General features: G+C 47.7%; 1 protein-coding gene across 4 annotated transcripts in view; it reads right to left on the bottom strand.

Moving 5' to 3' along the window:
- The window catches only part of ANKRD11 (ankyrin repeat domain containing 11), a 184902-nt gene that overhangs the window by 33855 nt on the left and 130793 nt on the right, over positions 1-20254 (bottom strand). For all 4 annotated transcript variants that reach the window (XM_048515659.1, XM_048515663.1, XM_048515662.1 and 1 more), the window contains one exon: positions 11929-12067. In XM_048515659.1, coding sequence (XP_048371616.1) covers positions 11929-12067 — 139 coding nt within the window. The remainder of the gene's footprint in view (positions 1-11928; positions 12068-20254) is intronic.

The following is a 20254-nucleotide window of genomic DNA, read 5'->3' as shown; positions in this document are numbered from 1 at the left end:
ACATATTTGCAAGGAACACAACCGGGGACAGATCCCAATGTGGAAGAGGACCAGAGACACTTCATTCAATGCCTGTGGATTGTCACATAGCAAAAAGCATACTTCCTGTACCTCTAGAAACATCATGAAGGCATTCAGTTACCAAAGAACAGCCAAGCTAGGCAGTTTCCCCCTTCTGAAGCACATTTTGATCTTCTAAATGTCCTGCATATTCCAGGCAGTGCAAAAACCAGCTACACAGATTGCATAGCCCAAGCTAATCCTACAAACGTAGACTTCTTCAGTCTTAAGGGGGGAGGGGTTTGGGGGAGGGAGGGAAGTGAGGAAATGGCCCAGAATCCTCGGCGTACAGACTATGGGAATCAGATATGGAGCAGCGTTCCCACCCAGGCAGAGTCAGAGTTGCTGAAACCACATTTTTTATTCCAAGGCACCAAGATCTGTTTTCCTGAAGCAAAAGATCAAATTAGGCACCAGCATCAAATTTCTAGGAACAGAGAAGCCGGCGACTTGGGATTTCATTTTTCCTGCTCTGCACATATCCCCTGGATGGCTGTTTATTATGTTCAGCTCACTGGCTTCCTTCTTCCCTTGATACAACCCGGCTATCTCGAATCTGGGTCACCACTAGCATGAAAAATGGATAACAGCGGAGAATTCAACACCTGGACTCGGCTTCTGCTCCAAGAGAAGCAGAGAGTGGCTTTTTTTTGCACGTTTGTGAATCCTCCAAGTGAAGCAGGGGCACGTTTGGAGGACAGCGAAGTCCTGCACATTTTCTTGCGTACGCTGTTTGGACCGACAACAAGATCTAAAGCCATCTAATACGCAGACTTCAGCAGCTTCACTTTGGAACATGCATCTCTGGACATCAAGAGCTTTCTCGAGCAGGGGCTGGGTGGAGCTCCCTGAGGGGGAGTCACCTGAGGCCTTCCCCCCTTCACTCCCGATCTGGCCTAGCCAGCCAGCAAGGGAGGGAAGTTGCCTCAGCTGACTTGCGGGCCTGATAAGCCCTCTGAAGGCAGCCATCCCACCCTGCTGCAGGTTCACCAGCCGAGGCATCCCCCCCCCCCCCCCGTGCTGTCCTGGGGCCAGCCGAGGTAGCCTTTGGCCGCCCAGCCTAGCCAATCCACATTTATGTCATATCCGGCCCGCATAAGGAATGAGTCCAACGTCCCTGTTCTAGAGGTTCCCCTCTCCACATGCTGCTTCACAGTCAGCATAATGTGAAACAGACCTGGGGGCAGGAGGAGAGGAACTTATGGGCCTGGCATTGGGGGGAAAGGTTGCTGTTGGCATCCCAAGGCCGAAAGGTTCATCAGACTGAGCAGCGTCCCACTCATGAGAGGGACAGGGCTTTCCTCCCCTAGCGAGTTCCCTGCTAACTGCCAGCATCGACACGCAGATGAGAACCCACGAGCACATGCGGGGGGTGCATTAAACAATCCCGAGACTTCCACGGGTGCTGTTGGGGGGTGGGGGTGGGAGGGGCCACTTCCTGGTCCTGTTAAAGGCTTTCGTTTTCAGGCGTCTATTCCCCAGCACACAGCCAAACAAGGGATCAATAAGAATAAATTAGAACTGCACAGACGGTTCTAGAGGATGGATGATGCCCCTGGGAGGAAGCACAGAACAGGCCCCGCTTTTCTTACTCACAGCCTCACGAGCGGAGGGTGACTCATTCTTACCATGGGCTCTGCAGCACACAAGAACAACGCTGGTGCTTTCAGACTGCAGGAAGTGGGCTTCACCTGAGCACGGCGGAGGGTTGGAAGGAGCAACAGCAAGGATGGCAGCGAGGGACGGAGGCCCAGCACCTGCAGACAGCCAGGCCCACCGGGAGAAAGCATTTGGCAAGCAAGAGGGAAAGGCAGGCCGTGTCTGGCCGTGGAGTGGCCCCAGCACAGAGCAGTGAAGCCCGTTCATGTAAAGTGCACAGATGCATGGCCAGGACAGACAAAAGGCGGCGGCAGCAGCAGGCAAATGGGCTGAGCGCCAAAGGAACAGGCCAGGACAATGAAAGACCTGACAGACAGGGAGTGAGGGAGGACAGACCGGACCGAAGCCACACAGGTCAGCAACTAGAGGGAAATGGCTGAGCTAGAATGAAGACTGAACCAGGAAGCTGAAAGCCTCAGTCCCAAGAGAAACCAAGAGGAGTCTGGGTATGCTCTTTCTCTCACCAAAAGAATGGCCCCTTCCTCCAACCAAATGGACAGCCGTGGATACGAATGTTCAATGTATTGTCGAAGGCTTTCATGGCCAGAATCAGTGGGGTGTTGTGGGGTTTTCCGGGCTGTATGGCCGTGTTCCAGTGGCATTTTCTCCTAACGTTCCGCCCGCATCTGTGGCTGGCATCTTCAGAGCATACGAATGTTACTTGTTCAAGTGCCTCTTCCTCTGCAAACATCGGGACACATGCAAAACCCAAAGATGGCCCTGAAGAAAAAAAGGTTCTAACCCTATTCCCTCCTTAGGTCTTCAGCAAATTAAGGGCGAAAAGGGAAAAAAATATCCAACACAATTAACCACTGGACTTTTGAGAGGCATCTCAGGAAAAGTTAACCCTTTCCTGCTGTGGTCATTTGCACTTCCCTAAAGGAGGATCTTCAAGCTTTTATCCAAATGGTCCGATGGTTCAGCCATTCAAAATGTGATGGGATCAAGTGTCCAAGGCAAGGCGTTCCGGCCAATGTGGAGGCCATTTCCTAAAAATTACCTCTGAATGTGGCAGCTAGAAAGTGCTCCTTCACACTTGTGGAAATTGGCAACAAGGAGACTGAATCACGTGTCAGACTTTACAAACAGACCCATTGCACAGAGCGGGTTCTGACTACCTGCACAAAACCAACTCCAGTCTGTTAGCTAGAAAAAATTCTGAGGTACTTGGTCACATTAAGATTTCCTGTCTCTGCTCGGGCACTTATAAATTATCCTGATGCCAAGCAGGGGGACAGATTTCTCTACGGCTAACCACAGACTATCAAGAAATGAAACGAAGATGCTTCTCTCATCTCTATAACCAAAAACTAGAGGTTGGGAAGTATGACACTATTAATAAAAGCAGCAGTAATAGAATCATAGTTGGGAGAGACCCCAAGGGCCATCCAGTCCAACCCCTGCCATGCAGGAAGACACAATCAAAGCACTCCTGACAGATGGCCATCCAGCCTGTTAAAAAACCTCCAAAGAAGGAGACTCGACCACACTCTCAGGCAGTGGGTTCCAGTGTCAGATGGCCATGACAATCAGGCAGTTCTTCTTAGTGTTTAGGTAGAATCTTTTTTCCTGCACCTTGAATCTGTTACTCCTTGTCCTAGTCTCTGGAGCAGCATAAAACAAGTTTGTTCCGTCTTCAACATGACATCCCTTCCAATATTTAAACATGGCACTATCATGTCACCCTTTCACCTTCTTTTCTCCAGACAAAACATGCCCAGCTCCCAAAGTTTCTCCTTGTAGGGAATGGATTCCAGACCTTTGGCCACCCTCCTCTGGACCCGTTTCAACTTGGCTATATCCTTCTTGAATTGTGGTGCCCAGAACTGGACACAGTATTCCAGGTGAGTTCTCCCTGCAGAGACAGGATTTAAACTGGAGCCAAAATGGGCGCCCAGCCGGTTCCCAGGAAGTGACGAAAAACTACATCCTGTCTCCCTGAGAACGAGCTGGGTAACACCCATCCAGACGTCCTCCCCCTCCAGTAGAAAGGCACTATTACATCCCTCAATCTAGACACTGGACTCCTATTGATGCACCCCAGAATTGCATTGGCTTTCTTGGCTACCACATCACACTGCTGACTCATGTTCAGTTTGGGGTCTACTAACACTCCCAGATCCCTTTCACATGTACTGTTGTTAAGTCAGGTGTCACCCATCTTATACCACTGCACTTCATCTTATAGCACTGCACTAACTGTAGTAAACAAGGAAAGGCTTAGCAACTCTAATCTGGAGACTCTAATCTGGAGAACTGGGTTTGATTCCCCACTCCTTTGCATGAGAGGCGGAGTCTTATCTGGTGAACCAGATTTGTTTCCCTGCTCCTCCACATGCGTGATCTTGGGCCAGTCACAGTTCTTGGAACTCTTTCAACACCACCTACCTCACAAGGTGTCTGTTGTGGGGAGAAGAAAGGGAGTTCGTAAGCCCCTTTGAGCGTCCTTACAGAAGAGAAAAAAAGTGGGAGGGGTACAAATCCAAAACTCTTCTTCTTCCTCTACTGCCTTTCAAAAAGAAGACTGCTGGGACCAGGAGAAGTGGGCACCTCGGTGCCCCTCCCCATAGCCAGCTGCTCAGTGCCAAATCCCACAGATGGCTGAGCAACTTGTGATGCAGTTTCTAAGGATGATGCATGCTAATCTAAGCACACTGTACTGGCATTATAGGGTGCGGCTCGGAAGGAAGAGGCTCGGATATTCATCCTCTCTCTGGTTGCTAGGTGAAAACTGCCCCCTGGCTCCCCCCCTCTCTAAATAAAAGGATTGAAATGACACAAGCAAAGAAAGGCCCAGGCAGAGAAGCCCATCTGAGTCCACAGCTGCACGGATGACACCAGCGCCAGCAACAGAAAAGCGTACAAGTCCCAGTTTCATCCACAGAGGCATTTCTCAACCAGCCAGCAACTTGCTTCTCACGGATTCTCCAGCCAATTAAGCAACTTGTGACTAACAAGCCTGTTCCCATGGAAGCCAGCTCAGCAGCAGCAGCAGCAGCAGCAGCCAGTCAAGCAACCAACAATGCTCATATTCCAGGAGGGGGGGAAATAATAGCTGACAGTTCATCTGATTCATCAGGCATCGCTAACCTACTAATTAGCATCACAAACACGTTGAACGATTAGCACAGGGGAGGCGGGAGCGCAGAAGCATTTTGAAAAGGGACCCCAGTCAACGCCAGCCACCTTCTCCAAGCCACAAAAGGGACAGCAGCACAGGTGAGTGGTACAGGCTGGCATACAACCTGACCTAGTTTTTTCAAATACATTGCCAGGTTTTTGCTGCACACAAGTGGAGCCAGGGTCAAGCAGCCCTGCCCTCGTGGCTGCAGGTGCTATGGGGGGGCCTTGAAGAAGCTTTATCACATCCCGCCCCCCGCCCCCCCACCATGGCAGCTGGTTTCCATGGGATCTGTTAGGCATGGGGAAAATCCTCCAAGAACTTGGTGCTGCCACCTGGGTAATAATGGGAAAAACAATTCCAGGCCTGGGATTTGAAAGTTGCTGTCAAAGTGAAAATTTTCACTGACCTTCAAAAGTGCCCCAACTCCCGCCTGCACGTTTCCAGCCATTGGCAGATCTCCAATGTTCTCAATTCTAGACAGCAGCCTGTCCCTTTATTATGGACTCCCTAAATATGCCTGCTATACCTCTCATGTTGGTATCAGCCCAAAATACAGCTCAGTGATTAAATCAGCAGTTTGCTTCAGGCAAGCAACTTTCTCTCCACTACTAACTGAGGGAATATATGCATGTGAAATGCCTTCAGCACTTCGCAAAAGCACTATATAAATATTATGAACAGCGCCCCCATCTCTCTCACCGTAATTCTCATTATGAGAAAGAACTTTGGAGAAAAGGGGAAGAGAAGAATGAAGAGCAACTCTAATGCAAAAAGAATCTACAGAATTTTAACCAAGAACGTGCTAGCATCCATTTGAGAACATAAGATCCTGTATTGAATAAACCAGAAAAGGTTAAAATTCTGTTTCTGGGCCCGCACTTCCAAAAGCAGGAAAGGGACAGGTGGCCAGATGCAGGGCCATTTTGGTGGTGGCACCCAACCTTTGGAATACTCCCCCCCCCTTTGAGGCTCATAAACAGCCTATTATACTCTTTGCTGGGCCAAAATGTTTCTTTTTACCTGGGCTTTGACTGAGTTACTCCTTTTAAAAACAGCTTGAATGGGTTGTTTGTAGGCTAAGGACTATTTCGTGGATATTATTTCAGGTTACAAATGTCGCTTATTTTATGGCTTACTTTAGTATTATCAATTACTATGTTAGTATTGTTATGATCCTACTGTGTTGTTTTTATTTTGTGAGCTGCACTGAACAGGTCCCTGGAGAGGTGGCAAAGAAATTTTCTTTAAAAATATATTTTCCAAATAGCAAATACACTTTCCTAGTCTCTTAAAGGCTAAGGCTCCATCCCACAATTTCTGTAGAATCACAGAGTCATAGAGTTGGAAGAGGCCATCAAGTCCAACCCCCTGCAATCCAGGAACACACAATCAAAGCACCCCTGACAGATGGCCATCCAGCCTCTCTTCAAAAACCTCCAAAGAAGGAGACCCCACTACCCTTCAAGGTAGTGCATTCTACTGTCGAACAACGTACATACACAGTGGGCTGATCTACATACCATCTCATTTTTTTAAACCAGAACTTACCCTTACAGCATGGCTGGGCAAGTAATCAAAGCTTTTCCATGGACAGGAAAAAGCTACACCTATAGCTATATCACTTCAGACTAATGGCAGGAATACATGTGATTTCTGTATGTTCCTCCATTTAAAAAATGCCTCCACGTAGACAACTGCCATGTTTGGGGAGAGCAGTTTTTGCAGCTCAAATCCTTCTCTCTGGAATCTAGTTTTCTAATGTTACAACCCTAAGGATACTTCTCTAGAACCAAGCCCAGCTAAGTAACACTAAACTCACTTCTGTGTAGACCAGGGGTCGGCAACCTTTTTCACCCAAAGAGCCATTTGGACCCGTCTTCCATGACTCCAAAGATCTACCGAGCAGGAGAGGCAGCTCCGCATGGAACCGCCTCTGGTTCGTCCCCTCCATTCAGCTTTCCTTCCAGTGCTGGGAGGCAGTGGTGCCGGGCAGGGAAACCCCCTCTGCCCAATGGAGCAGGCGGCAGAGGGGGGATGGCAGCTGCTCTGAAGGAACATGCCCACGCTACGCTCCTACCTCCAGGGGTCAGAGGGCAGCGTGGACATGTCCCTCCAGCCCTCCAGAGCAGTGCTGGAAAGAGAGGTGAGTGGAGGGGATGCGAAAAGCGATTTGCAGTTAGCGGCACCCTCATGCATGGCGCTGCCTCTGGTTCGGCCCCTCACCTTTCCTTCCAGCGCTGCTCTGTCGGGCTGGAGGGACACGTCCACGCTACCCTCCAACCTCCAGGCCACAAGGAACCGCAGTATAAGGCTGAAAGAGCCGCATGGGGCTCCAGAGCCGCAGGTTGCAGACCTCTGGTGTAGACCTAAGAGGAGGAAGTCACTGCCTAAGAGAAGAATTCCGCTACCTGGGTCAAAGCGGCACAGCCCAGACACCAGCAGACTGCTTAGTCAATCCCGCCTTGTGTTCAGGGTGTGTTTATTCCTGGGAGCCAAAGAGGACTTTGGGAGGCTTGAACTTGGCTCTCTGAAGCACAAGCTGAACATGAACATGGGTGCACACATTGGCCAGAGTCCAGAACACCAGCAATCACATTCAGCATCCCTTTACCCCTGCACAGACTGTGCCTCTCTAATGGACTCCATAAGACACTATTATCAACCACAATAAGGCACCGGCTCCTCCTTCCACTCCTTTAAAACACAACTGTAGACTGCAGGTTAAGGCAGAATAATGAAAAGGGGGGGAGGGAAAGAAGAAAGAAAGGAGGGAGCGAGAGAGGGGGGGGGCAAACCACCACCCAGGCAGCTTAAAAGACAGAGGCATAATGACAGGGCAGAATCTGCAGCTGCTAGAATGACAGCCAAAGAGACAGGTTAATGAGCAATCTTCCATTGACGGATCTAAGGGCAGCAGTTTTCAGATTACCGCACACTGGGTTTAAATTGCATTCTTCCATCTGAAGATTTCCTCCACGGTTGCAATTGAATGTGGGATTCTCCCTTCCTTCCCGTGGCAGCCAACTGTGAAATCTTGCACTGTGCTGATAAACAACTGCTGCATTCCACTCCAAAGATAGCCAAGAGAGCCTGACCCAAAGGCTGCCCTGGAAATTTTGCCCGCTTACATCTGCAGAGAGACACAGAGCGAGCTCATATTTGGAAGGGCTCCCTAGACCCTTGGGTGAAAAAAGGCAGGGGAGGGATCCTTGCTTTATCTACTGTTTGCAGGTCTTTCATTCTACCAGGCTTTTGCAGAAGCTTTCAAAAATGGGGTCACTGGTTGTCATTTCCCCCCATCTTAACTAGAAGCAACACTACAAAAGGCTTAAGAACATAAGAACAAGCCAGCTGGATCAGACCAGAGTCCATTTAGTCCAGCTCTCTGCTACTCGCAGCGGCCCACCAGGTGCCATTGGGAGATCACATGCAGGATGTGAAAGCAATGGCCTTCTGCGGCTGTTGCTCCCGATCACCTGGTCTGTTAAGGCATTTGCAATCTCAGAACAAAGAGGATCAAGATTGGTAGCCATAAATCCACTTCTCCTCCATAAATCTGTCCAAGCCCCTTTTAAAGCTATCCAGGTTAGTGGCCATCACCACCTCCTGTGGCAGCTTCCTTGTCCCTCTGAGAGGCAAAAGCAGAGAATGCCGGGGGAATGTCCTGCACGCTACCCAAATGACCCAACCCTGGCTGTCCTGTGCCCTGCCTCACAGGTGCATCTGCTGTTCACTGGGGGGCGGGGCAGGGGGCGGGTCTGACCACCGCCATGAAGACAGAGCTAAGCATGTCATCCTGGTCCTCAGCAGACTGCTCTATCATGCCAATCTGTCCAATTCTCATTTGAGAACCGGTTACGTACTCATACCTAGGCCACTAAGCACTAAAAATGGATGTCCAGTTGTCCAAGGTTTTATTATACATGACCCACTGACCTCTTTCTCAGTTAAGCTCTGAAAAGGCCATCAGAAATGATGGGCCTGGGGCATCCCTGCAGTGGTAAGGCAGAAAAACAACAGGCCAACCCCATGACACAATTTAGACACCGAAGGAAAGCACGCAGCTTGACACCTTCCAGTCATCTCCACAACTCAGGCAGCAGGTCAGGGAAAAGTGCCCCGGAGGTCCTGTCAACCGGAGGCGAGCGACGACAGGTTTTGGAAGCTCCTCTGGCTGACCAGCGGAAAAACTTTGCCACCACTCAAGGCTCTTCAAAGTCTCTCCGCTGCGGCTGCATCTTTTGCTGATGATACATCCCTTTGCAAGATTCAAAGAAGTGAAGAGTTTTGGAAAAGCTCCAAGCCCTTGTCTCAACACAGCACCGAGGATCTGCCTGAGGCGGCATTAGTGAGAATGGATTTCTAAAATATGTTCTTGGCCTCTGCTTTCTTGTTCCATTCCGCCTTGGATGCAACATACCTAATTATATGCAGAATATGCTTGCAAAAAATGGGGGAAAATATGCCAGTGTTTCTAGCACATTTGGGAGGCTGCTGGGGGCAGCGCAGGGAACGCAAACTGAAAGGGAGGATGAGGGGGCGGTCAGGAGAGGGAAATCAGAGGCAGCCTGCTTTCTCTCGTGACAGAAAGCTGAAACATATCCCAGGAAACAGTCTAAGACGAGCTCTGGGCGCACCCGGCCCAATTCTGGATATCTGCCTGTCTTCCAAATGAACACAAACACCCAGTCCTGAGCAGGCGACACACATTTCAGAAAGGTTAAGAAACTGGTGAATGGAAGACATTTTACTCGGCAAACTGAAGAGGCTCCTGCAAACGTGATTTTTGTACTACATTCGACAGAGAGACTGTAATTGGTTTTGCACAAGCCTCCTGTATCCAAGCTGTCTCCACTGCATATCATGCTAAGAAACATTTAAGAGGGAAAAATGCCTCCATTTAGTATTCCAAGCACTTGCTTTTAAAACAAAACATCACACTGAGTTGCAAATAATGCAGATCAATAAGAAAGCTGCTTATTCCCCCTCCTCAACACACGAGCCTTCCTGCCAGGAGAAATGTGAACTTCCAGCTCTAATGGAAGAGTGAGAGAGGCTTTGAAAACATCTCTGGTGAACAAATGGATGCCCACATGCCACACCTGCCCACTGAAAGCATCTGAAAAGGCTGCACAGGTTGTTGCCATTTTCAGCATTCATGGAGGAGGGAACCTGTAGGGGAATCGAGGCACAAGAAGCCTGCTGTTACCTGCCACGAGAAATAAAGGACACCTGGGCCATTTCCACGCCCGATCCCACACTTTCCACACATTGGAGCCGATTCTCACACAGATCCATTTTACAGAAGATTAAGATCCTCAGTGATAAGACTGACATGAAGCCTGAAATGTATTTGCTAGGCATTTCAGATGCAAAGCAAGATAAGAGATAGGATGACCTGTTTAAATACTTCTCTGCTGCTGCAAGAATAATTTGGGCCAAGAATTGGAAAACATCAAAGATTCCAACGGTGCAAGAATGGCAACTAAAAGTCGTGCGGCTTCTAAGATTGGCTAAACTGACAGGTTATATTCTATGTAAGTCTGATATGGAATACAAATTAGAGTGGAAAGTATGGGTAGATTATATTGTATCATTATAAGAATGATAATATTGTAGTTGGATGTGTGATGGTATAAATAGTTATAAATATAAGGGGTCTGCAACCTGCAGCTCTTCAGATGTTCATGGACTACAATTCCCATCAGCCCCTGCCAGCATGGCCAACTGGCCATGCTGGCAGGAGCTGATGGGAATTGTAGTCCATGAACATCTGGAGAGCCGCAGGTTGCAGACCCCTGATATAGAAGATTGTGGTGAAGGTAACTGGAAGTAGAATTTAATGTTAGTTTTTTTTATTGAGCTTTTCATATTAGTAATGTTGGATAGCAGTATCATCATGTAATATATGTTGTATGTGTTGCATCATTTATATTGCAACTGTATGAAAAACTTATTATATTAATAAAGGAGGTTTATGTTTAAAAAAAATCCTCAGTGACTACACTACAGCCCCCCAAGATGAGAACTCTGCGGCAACTGCCCTTTCTAGAAGGCAAGAGAGACAACTCAAGCATCCTATCACTGCACGGCTAAGGGTTGCTGACCTCTGCAACTGACATCTATCCCTATTCACAAGTGTAAAGAAATCAGTGTAAAGAAGTGTCCTGACATTGTGTCCTGAAATCAGGTCCTGACATTGACAGCCCAGGCTAGCCTGACCTTGTCAGATCTTGGAAGGTAAACAGGTTCAGCCTTGGTTAGTATTTGATGGGAGACCACCAAGGAAGTCCAGAATTGCCACAGAGAACAACATAAAGCACCTTAACATTCAATCAAAACAGGTGGTCTTATATGTGAAAGGCCACAATTTCTTCAAGGTTCCCAATAAGAGGCTGCAGATGGAGGGTAATAGGAGGAGAGGAGAGCCGAGACTGTGCACTTCCTCACATCTGTGTTGGTCCTGAAAATTGCTGTTGTACTGTGGTGTCAAAGACAAGACTTTGCATCAACAACTTCATTCTCTCTTCCTCCCTAGCAACAGGTACCATCACAGAGCTTACAAAAAGAAGATGCTGAAATGTGCCATTACAGAATACATTAAAAGGCACCATCTGCACCACTCCTTCTCTGGTAAACTGTCAGCTACTTCCCTCAAAATAGAATAGAATAGAATCTTTATTGGCCAAGTGTGATTGGACACACAAGGAATTTGTCTCCGTGACAGCTGTCACCTTTCCAACGGCATCTCGGGTTCCAATTGCCAATCACCCGGCTGATATTACCTCTCACAAATGTTCGGTCCTTGAATGTAGTGCAAGAGTTCTGCAATGATATAGATCACACAGGGATCCTACCCAGATGACAAACGGTCTAAGCAGAAGTGGCAGAACAATAGGAAGCTAAAACCAGCTTGCCAAGGATAAAAGGAGATGCAGAGTTCAGTGGGACCCAACACACGCCTTTTAAGACAAGCAAGAAACTCCTGTGATGCCGAAAAGCTCTACTAACTCAGCTGGGCCAACCAGCTGGGCCAATCTCTCCTTGCAACACCACTCTTCCAAGTGAGGCCTCAGTTCTGTTACCTGTGTCCGAATCCTTCTGATCTCCATTTGTTCCAACAGTGAAAGGCAACTTCCGCTTTGTAGCTCTCTCTTTCACCTCTTTGCCGCCATCACTCCGGTCCAACTTGGGAGTCTTGGTTAGAGAAACTTTATCTTTATCCTGGAAAGAAAAGAAAAATGATGTGGCTCAGAAGAAACACAGTATTTGCCCAACAAGCAAAGGTTGTTATGAAAAATACCTCCCCCACCCCCACCCCCCAAAAAACTTAAATGAGTGGGACATGCTGGCGCAATACCATCCAGCTAGTTTCCACGGCAGAGCGGGAATTCAGACCTGGGTCTCCCACTTCCTGGTCCAACACTGGACCTCGCTGGTCCACTTTGGTTTCCCAAAAACTATATAGGCTCCTCTTTCTCATCTCTTGAAAACATACTTGAGAGGTTTACACTGCAAAAGAAATCTCTGCTTCCAAAGTGGTAGGAAGATTTTCCTCGTGGCAAACAACTGTGAACTCCAACCAGGAAAATATTCTGGAAGCTGATCAGTGGTGAAGCCATTAACTGGATCAGCACTCCAGTCAGGGGAAAAAAGTACTTAACACACATGTGCTGTCCACATCAGCATGTAACCTCCCCTCTGCATGCAGGATGGGTGAGGGCGGAGGGGGAGCAGGAGGGCTGAAGTTACACTGCTCCCCCCCTCCGCCCTGTCATGAGGAGAGAAGTACAACGGGCAGCTCTTGGCCCTTTGCCTAACCACAGACATTCAACCTCCCTTCCCTGGATATTTCAGACTCGCCACAATCACTGCGGCATCCCAGCTGAGAAGGGCAAATCCCAAGGCCACCTGGCTCTGCCTCTGGCTGGGAAGGAGGCAGCTCTTTGAGAAAGGGGTCCTCAGAAAGGAAGGAGGCCATCTCCTTAGCCCCCATCTGTTAGATTCACCCGCTGTGGTCTTCAGCTGCTGCTCGGCAAAGTGCGGTCACTGGGAGCATTTAATGGGAAACGGCTCAGGCAGAAACAGGAGGGAGCGCCCTGACCCTGCGGTTGACCTCTCCTTGAACAAAAGGCTTTGGAGAGAGAACCGGAACAGATGAACCACCCCACAGCCTCTTCTTCCCTTAGGACTTAGAGCAAGCAGTCAAAGTGGTCTACAACACACAACCACCAAAGCCATCATTAAGGGGAAAAACAGTGCTATTTAAAAAGTGCTATGAGACATTCAGATGAAACGGAACAAGCTAGAAATCAACAGGAGGAAAACTAAACCACCCAGAGGGAAACTCTGTGTTGACTCAAAAGGGAGACGACTCTGAATGTAAGACAACCTTGTTACCATTACATACACAAAATGTATTTACTGGACATACCACCACGAGTATGCCAATATAATCCTCTATTTTTTATGGCAAATCTGGGCAACAAACTAGTCATGCACTAAATCCTACTTGAAGAAGAAGAGTTGATGTATATCCCCCTTTCTCTCCTAGAGGAGACTCAAAGGGGCTTACAAACTCCTTTCCCTTCCCCCCTCACAACAAACACCCTGTGAGGTAGGTGGGGCTGAAAGAGCTTAGAAGAACTGTGACTAGCCCAAGGTCACCCGGCTGGCGTCTGTTGGACTGTACAGTGAATTCCCAGATAAGCTTCCACAGCTCAAGTGGCAGAGCGGGGAATCAAACCCGGTTCCTCCAGATTAGAGTACACCTGCTCTTAACCACTACGCCACTGCTGCTCCTACTTGTCTAACTGAAGCCAAGCAAAAATGAAAAGAAACAAGGTTTTCCCCCAAGAAGCGGCATGCTCACACAGCAGGCAGCAGGCAGTCTCTGGGAGAGAAGACTCCCACAGATGTGCTGCAACCACTGAGAAGGTCCTGCTACTAGCTTCTGCCGCCACACTTCGGTAGGGGAGTCCAGATAACCCGAATGGCCAGGTGGAACAATTTACAGGTCAAAATCAGTACTGTGAACTGTGTTGAGTGACAAACCAGCAACAAGCAGAGCATCTCTACCATGATGGGGGTAATACGACCGCTGCTGCATGCCACTGTTTAGATCTTTACAGCCACACTTTGGACCAGCTGGCAGAGAGCATGGATCACTGAGCTTGGACATTGAGCAACTGAGGTGGAGCCAAATGAAAACTTGTCACCATGCAGAGCAAGAACCTCTCCCCCCCCGCCCCCCCCCGCCAAACCAACAGGACCTCCCCCGTCCATCCTGTTACTGCTTTCAGTCAGCATTTCAACTAATCCACCATTCCTTTGGACACAAATTAGAGGAGAACCCAATGTCTTCATTGGGTTTCATGCAATTGCTGAAAAGACTGAGTCTGATAAAATCCCAAGGCAAAATTACCAAGGGTTAGAGATAAAGACTCAATACCATTTTCTGGAATTGTTTTCCAGGCAGGAACGGGGTTTCCACGTTTCGGAAGACGGTTCAGAAGATATGGTGGATGGCTCTGAAAACCTTGTAAGGAGATTTGGTACAAAGACTGGTCTAGTGCCACCTCCTTCAAGGAAGGATTCACCATCCCTCAGAGCCAGTCCTTCCCTCCCATATTGGGATGGGGTTTTTTTTCATAAGCTGAGGGCAAGAGTTGAGCAGGCAAGGTGTGGGATGGACCTCCGATCCTCAAGCAGCACCAACTCTGTCACCGCAGCAAGCATGACAATGTGGTACTCCAATTTCATCCAGTAATTAACTGCATGAGGCGCACCAGCCAGTTCAGAACAAATGTGAACGGTGTCACGGCAGTCTGTGGAGGATTCTAGGGAATTTAATTAAGCGAGTTAATATCCTGCAAGCTCTCAACCTACTGGCTTCCAAGGTGGCTCACAGCTAATACAATCCTCAAAAGAATAACACAACTTGCTAACAACATAAAATCACACAGAAAATATCACTGGTGCATGAAAGCAAGCATAAAACATACGAAAGAGGAGACGAGAAAAAATAAGGACACAGTCCAATCAATGCAAAAAGCCTGATCAAACAGAAAAATCTTCACCTGCTGCCTACAACTGTTTAGGCCAGATGTCAGGCTAGCTCAGTGGTGGCGAACCTTTTTGAGGCCGAGTGCCCAAACTGCCACCTAAAACCTACTTATTTATTGCAAAGTGCCAACACGGCCATTTAACCTGAATACTGAGGTTTTTGCTTTAAAAAACGGTTGGATCAGAGGCATGCGTTACTCGGGAGCAAGCTTGGTGGTTGTCGGTGGCTTTGCTTTGAAAAAACTGTGCAACTCTCCCAACGGGTGAATCACGACCCTAGGAGGGTTTACTCAGAAGCAAGCCCCATTGCCAGCAGCTGAGCTTACTCCCAGAATAAAGGATTGCACTTTAGTTCTTCACATCACCTGTAGGGGTTTAACAGCACTTAACAGGGTAACCTACACTGCTTCCCCAAAATTAGGTCTTAGGTTTAATGCTAATAATCAAGCCCAGGTGGCCCAGGCCAGCCTAGATGTGTGTGTGTGTGTGTGCATGCCCACAGAGAAGGCTCTGAGTGCCACCTCTGGCACCCGTGCCATAGGTTCGCCACCACTGGGCTAGCTGCTCTTAGACAAATCCCAAAACAGATGCACCCATGTGCAGAGGCCCAGTTCCTGAGGACCATGCCCTCCTAGCCAGAAACAGGAGTCCTGCAGGAGATCTTATACAGTGGAACCTCGGTAACCATCGCCTTCTGTTTTCGCCGGTTGCCTCCGGCCGTTTTTTTTGCCTCAGTTTTCGCCAGGTGCCTCTGTTTTCGGCTACACCGTTTGCGAAAATTTACGCTTTTTGCATAAATTTGCTACGCTGTTTGCGTAGCGCATGCACAGACGGCATAGGTTTGGTTTTTGCCGGCTTCAGTTTTCGCCAAGTATCGCCAGAGATTACCAGCAAAAACCGAGGTTCCACTGTACATGTATACATATGAAAGCCCTGCAGAATGGCCCAGAAGGAGAGCATTTAAAGATAACAACCGGCACTTCGAAGCAAGCTTGGAAATAGGTGGTCAGTGCTGTTCTTTCCAAACGGAACCCTGGAGACTCACTGAGAGGATTCTTTCTACTCTGAGGAGGGCATCTTGATATGGGTGATTCCCAACAATTGCTCAGGGAGGCAGAACCAAGTTTAACAACTTCCTGCCTCCCAGGTGGGAGACACCTCAGGCCAGTTAAGGAATTCAAGGATGGGAAGGAACAGAATAGAGTGAAAATAACGACCAGAACCAGAATAGGAAAGGCACTGTTAGAAACAATAACTAGAGGAGCAATATGAGAGGTATTAATGAAAGATTACAGCAAGCAATCATCTTCCCCCAAGATTTCACTTTCCATAGATGTTCATTCGTTCGTTCGTTCGTTCTTTCTGAAGCAGAGCACATGCCTGTGCCTGAACAAACATATTGTGTGTGTGTGTGTGTGTGTGTGTGTGTGTGTGTGTGTGTGTGTGTTCAAAACACCATTTTATTACAAATCAGTATGCTTGCTTTCCCAGAGCACTATATAGTTTTGCTCATAACTATGTAATAGTTCTGGGATTCAACCCTACCTACTGAGAGCACGTCAAGGAAATTGAATACTAGTTCATGCAAGACTATTACTAGAAACTCACTACTCCCTCTGACAAAAATCCCCTTGTTTGCTGGAAGGAAAACACAATGCCTGCATCACTCACAAGATTGTGGCGGGCTGCTCAGAGTGCAGCACAGTCACAAGACTATGCCATGTCTGTGTCCACAACACTCCTTCCTCTTTCTTGGTTCCTCTCTGGTATGAGCCCCACAGACAGATTTTAAAAAAAAAGATATTTACAACTCCACTGATTCACTCCATTTCCTTGTTCCTAGAGCTTTTAGCTTTTAGTTCCCCCAATTGGAAGGAAAGCATTGCAAAGGTGTCTTCCAGCCATCAGGCCTTGGTTTGATATCTAGCCCATTAGAACATAGCACAAGCCCTGCTGCATCAGACAAGGCCTATCGAGAGCAAGCGTGGTGTCGTGGTTAAGAGCAGGTGGATTCTAATCTGGAGAACCGGGTTTGATTCCCCACTCCTCCACCTGAATGGCAGAAGCTTATCTGCTGAACCAGATGTGTTTCCGCACTCCTGCATTCCTGCTGGGTGACCTTGGGCTAGTCACAGTTCTCTCTGAACTCTCTCAGCCCCACCTGCCTCACAGGTGTCTGCTGTGGGGAGAGAAGGGAAATGAGATTGTAAGCCACCTTAAGCCTCCTTACAGGAGAGAAAGGTGGGGTAGAAATCCAAACTCCTATTCTCCTCTTCTAGTTCAGTATCCTGTTTCTCACAGATGCTTCCAGGGTGCCCACAAGCAAGTTTGGCAGGTCTAGCCTCACAGTGTTCAGAGGTGCTCTAATCTGCAAACATGGACGTTCCATTTTATGACTTGTTTCTTTTCAATAGGTCATATTCTTTTGTATGTGTAAAGTATCATCAAGTTGCAACCAACTCATGGAGACCCCGTATGGTTTTCAAGGCAAGAAACTGAGGTAGTTTGCCAGTGCTTTTCTCTGCATTGCAAATCTGGACATTCTCAGTGGCTTCCCATCAAAATACTAAGCAGGAGGTGACCTTGTTTAGCTTCTGAGATCTGAAGACCCTGGGCCAGCTGAGGCCATCCAGCTCTTCATCATGAAAAAACAAAACTGAAGCTTGTAGCCAGCCCTGCACTGAGAGACAACCAATGGCGTAGGTGAGAATCCTTCAAGAAGTACTTTCTTCTGTCTGTCCAATTCTCTGCCTCAACCTCAGCTGGGTTCTTGGATCTTTCTACCAATGCAAAGAAGATTCTTCTGGGGTGCTGTGTGGTTTCCAGGTTGTATGGCCGTGTTCTAGCAGCATTCTTTCCTGACGTTTCGCCTGCATCTGTGGCTGGCATCTTCAGAGGATCTGAAGCTAAAAGCTGAAGATTCAGATCCTCTGAAGATGCCAGCCACAGATGCAGGCGAAACATCAGGAGAGAATGCTGCTAGAACCATACAACCCGGAAACCACACAGCACCCCAGTAATTCCGGCCGTGAAAGCCTTCGACAATACAAGATTCTTCTGCTCAATAATCTCGAGGCTGAAATAACAGAGATCATGGCCAGATTTTTGCTGCGCACTTTGAACTAGGTTCCCTTGGCTTCTGTTCACACTGTTTTCACTGTTCTCTACTGGATTTACTCTTTCCTTCTTCCTTTTTGTCCTCATGCTGTATATGCCTAATAAAAGGTCTCTAAATCTGAATCTGTCTGTCCAAAATCTACTGCCCATTAATTCTGGGACCACCAGCTCTAGTTTTATGTATGAAAAAGGAAGGTCCTTCTCTCCACTATGCAGAATCTTATGAGCTTCAATCGTGCCATTTTCCCTTTAAAAGCTCTTTAGCCTCTCCTCGCATGAAGGCTGCTGTCGTCGGCACCTTTCCTGGGGTAGAGGGACTACAAAGGTATATGGTATTCCCAGGGCAGTTAACTCCCCAGGCTGATGATTCAAGGGCATCAAAATATGGGCCATCTTGTTTTTCTCACTCCCGCCACAAACTGAATTAACATTTGAATTGAGCTATCCATTTCTACAAGGAGCTCTTTCCCTCTCTGACTCCATCACCATATATTTAAGGTTAAGATTTTTTTCGCCTTCCAGTGTGCATTTGCTATGCTGCTGCCTGCACTCCAAAGGTGAAGTTCTTTGTTGCCCACTTCCTGGACACTTTGCTGCTCACTCGGGGCCTGGATCATTTACAAACAGTTCCACCCTTGTGAAAACCGTCCATCTGCTCCTGCCCTCTGCTTCTTGTTTAACTGTTTACGAATCTGCAAGAGAAACAGCACTCTAGTGCCCTGACTTCAGGAGCATCTGATGAGAGACTTCAGCAGAAAGGTTTAGAAATCTAGATATGTTGGTTCAGTACATGTTGGGAGCACCCACAGACTCTGCCCCACCTCCTACTCTGAGAGGAATTAACTGCTCAAAATATTCCTGGTCTAATCCAGGACTCTGGCCACCAACCACACTAGACCATCACGCTGGTGACTATTCTCATAGAACTCCAAAAATTGGTTAAGAAAGACTTCTGTTTGCAGACGCCATGCTGGTTAGAAGGGCTTGATCTTCTATGTACTTATTGACTGTTCTCTTTAATAATGCTTTCTACCAATTCATCTGAGAAGGACATCGGGCTAATGGGTGTGTCATTTCCTTGCTGAATTCTGGGCCCCTTAAAAAATAAAACTAACTGCTTTCCATTATGGGGGTGGGATACAGAGGCCGATTCATTTTGACATGCTTCATATATTTGGTAGGAGAACAGCAATTTCATGTATGAGTTAAGAACCATGGACTGGTTTAACTGCAGCACCTCGAATCGAAGTGGCAAAACTTTGGAATACAGCTCAGATACCCTCGCTGAGTGACTGGGATGCAAAAATTTGGGCCTATATGGATTTAGACCTTTTAACATTTTCCATACAGGCAAATGCGTCTCGGAACAAGGAAGAAGAAGAAGAAGAAGAGTTTGGATTTATATCCCCCCCTTTCTCTCCTGCAGGAGGCTCAAAGGGGCTTACAACCTCCTTGCCCTTCCCCCCTCACAACAAACACCCTGTGAGGTGGGTGGGGCTGAGAGAGCTCCGAGAAGCTGTGACTAGCCCAAGGTCACCCAGCTGGCGTGTGTGGGAGTATACAGGCTAATCTGAATTCCCCAGATAAGCCTCCACAGCTCAGGCGGCAGAGCTGGGAATCAAACCCGGTTCCTCCAGATTAGATACACGAGCTCTTAACCTCCTACACCACTGCTGTCCAAGGAAGACACTTGGACACCTTTGAAAAATTTCTTCTGGAATAAACTTAACATAATGTGATGTATTCAGAGATATTTCTTCTCTCCTTACATCTGAGATAAACAGATAGATACAGTACTGATAAGATTTACTTTATTAAGAAGGTAGATGGTAACTGAATTGAAATATTACAAAAGTTCCATGGATGGTGAAGTAACCAATAGAGAAAGTTAGTATTTATCGACCGTTCCAATTAAGGGGGCTTTGTAACAATATGGTATTGTTTTACTTCTGTCTATTCCAGGGGTAGGGAACCTGCGGCTCTCCAGATGTTCAGGAACTACAATTCCCATCAGCCTCTGTCAGCCATTGGCCAATTGGCCATGCTGGCAGGGGCTGATGGGAATTGTAGTTCCTGAACATCTGGAGAGCCGCAGGTTCCCTACCCCTGGTCTATTCTTTTCTTTTCAACACGATGTTTGTATTGTATCAGTATCAATTGTATCCTTTTTTTCTTTAATTAACCTTTAAGGCCTTACGCGGCCTGGGGCCTCCGTACCTACGGGACCGT

The sequence above is a fragment of the Sphaerodactylus townsendi genome, linkage group LG14 (assembly GCF_021028975.2).
Source record: "Sphaerodactylus townsendi isolate TG3544 linkage group LG14, MPM_Stown_v2.3, whole genome shotgun sequence".
Classification (NCBI taxonomy): Eukaryota; Metazoa; Chordata; class Lepidosauria; order Squamata; family Sphaerodactylidae; genus Sphaerodactylus; species Sphaerodactylus townsendi.
Note: the sequence above shows the minus strand (reverse complement) of the source record. Positions and strands in the feature narration are given on the sequence as shown.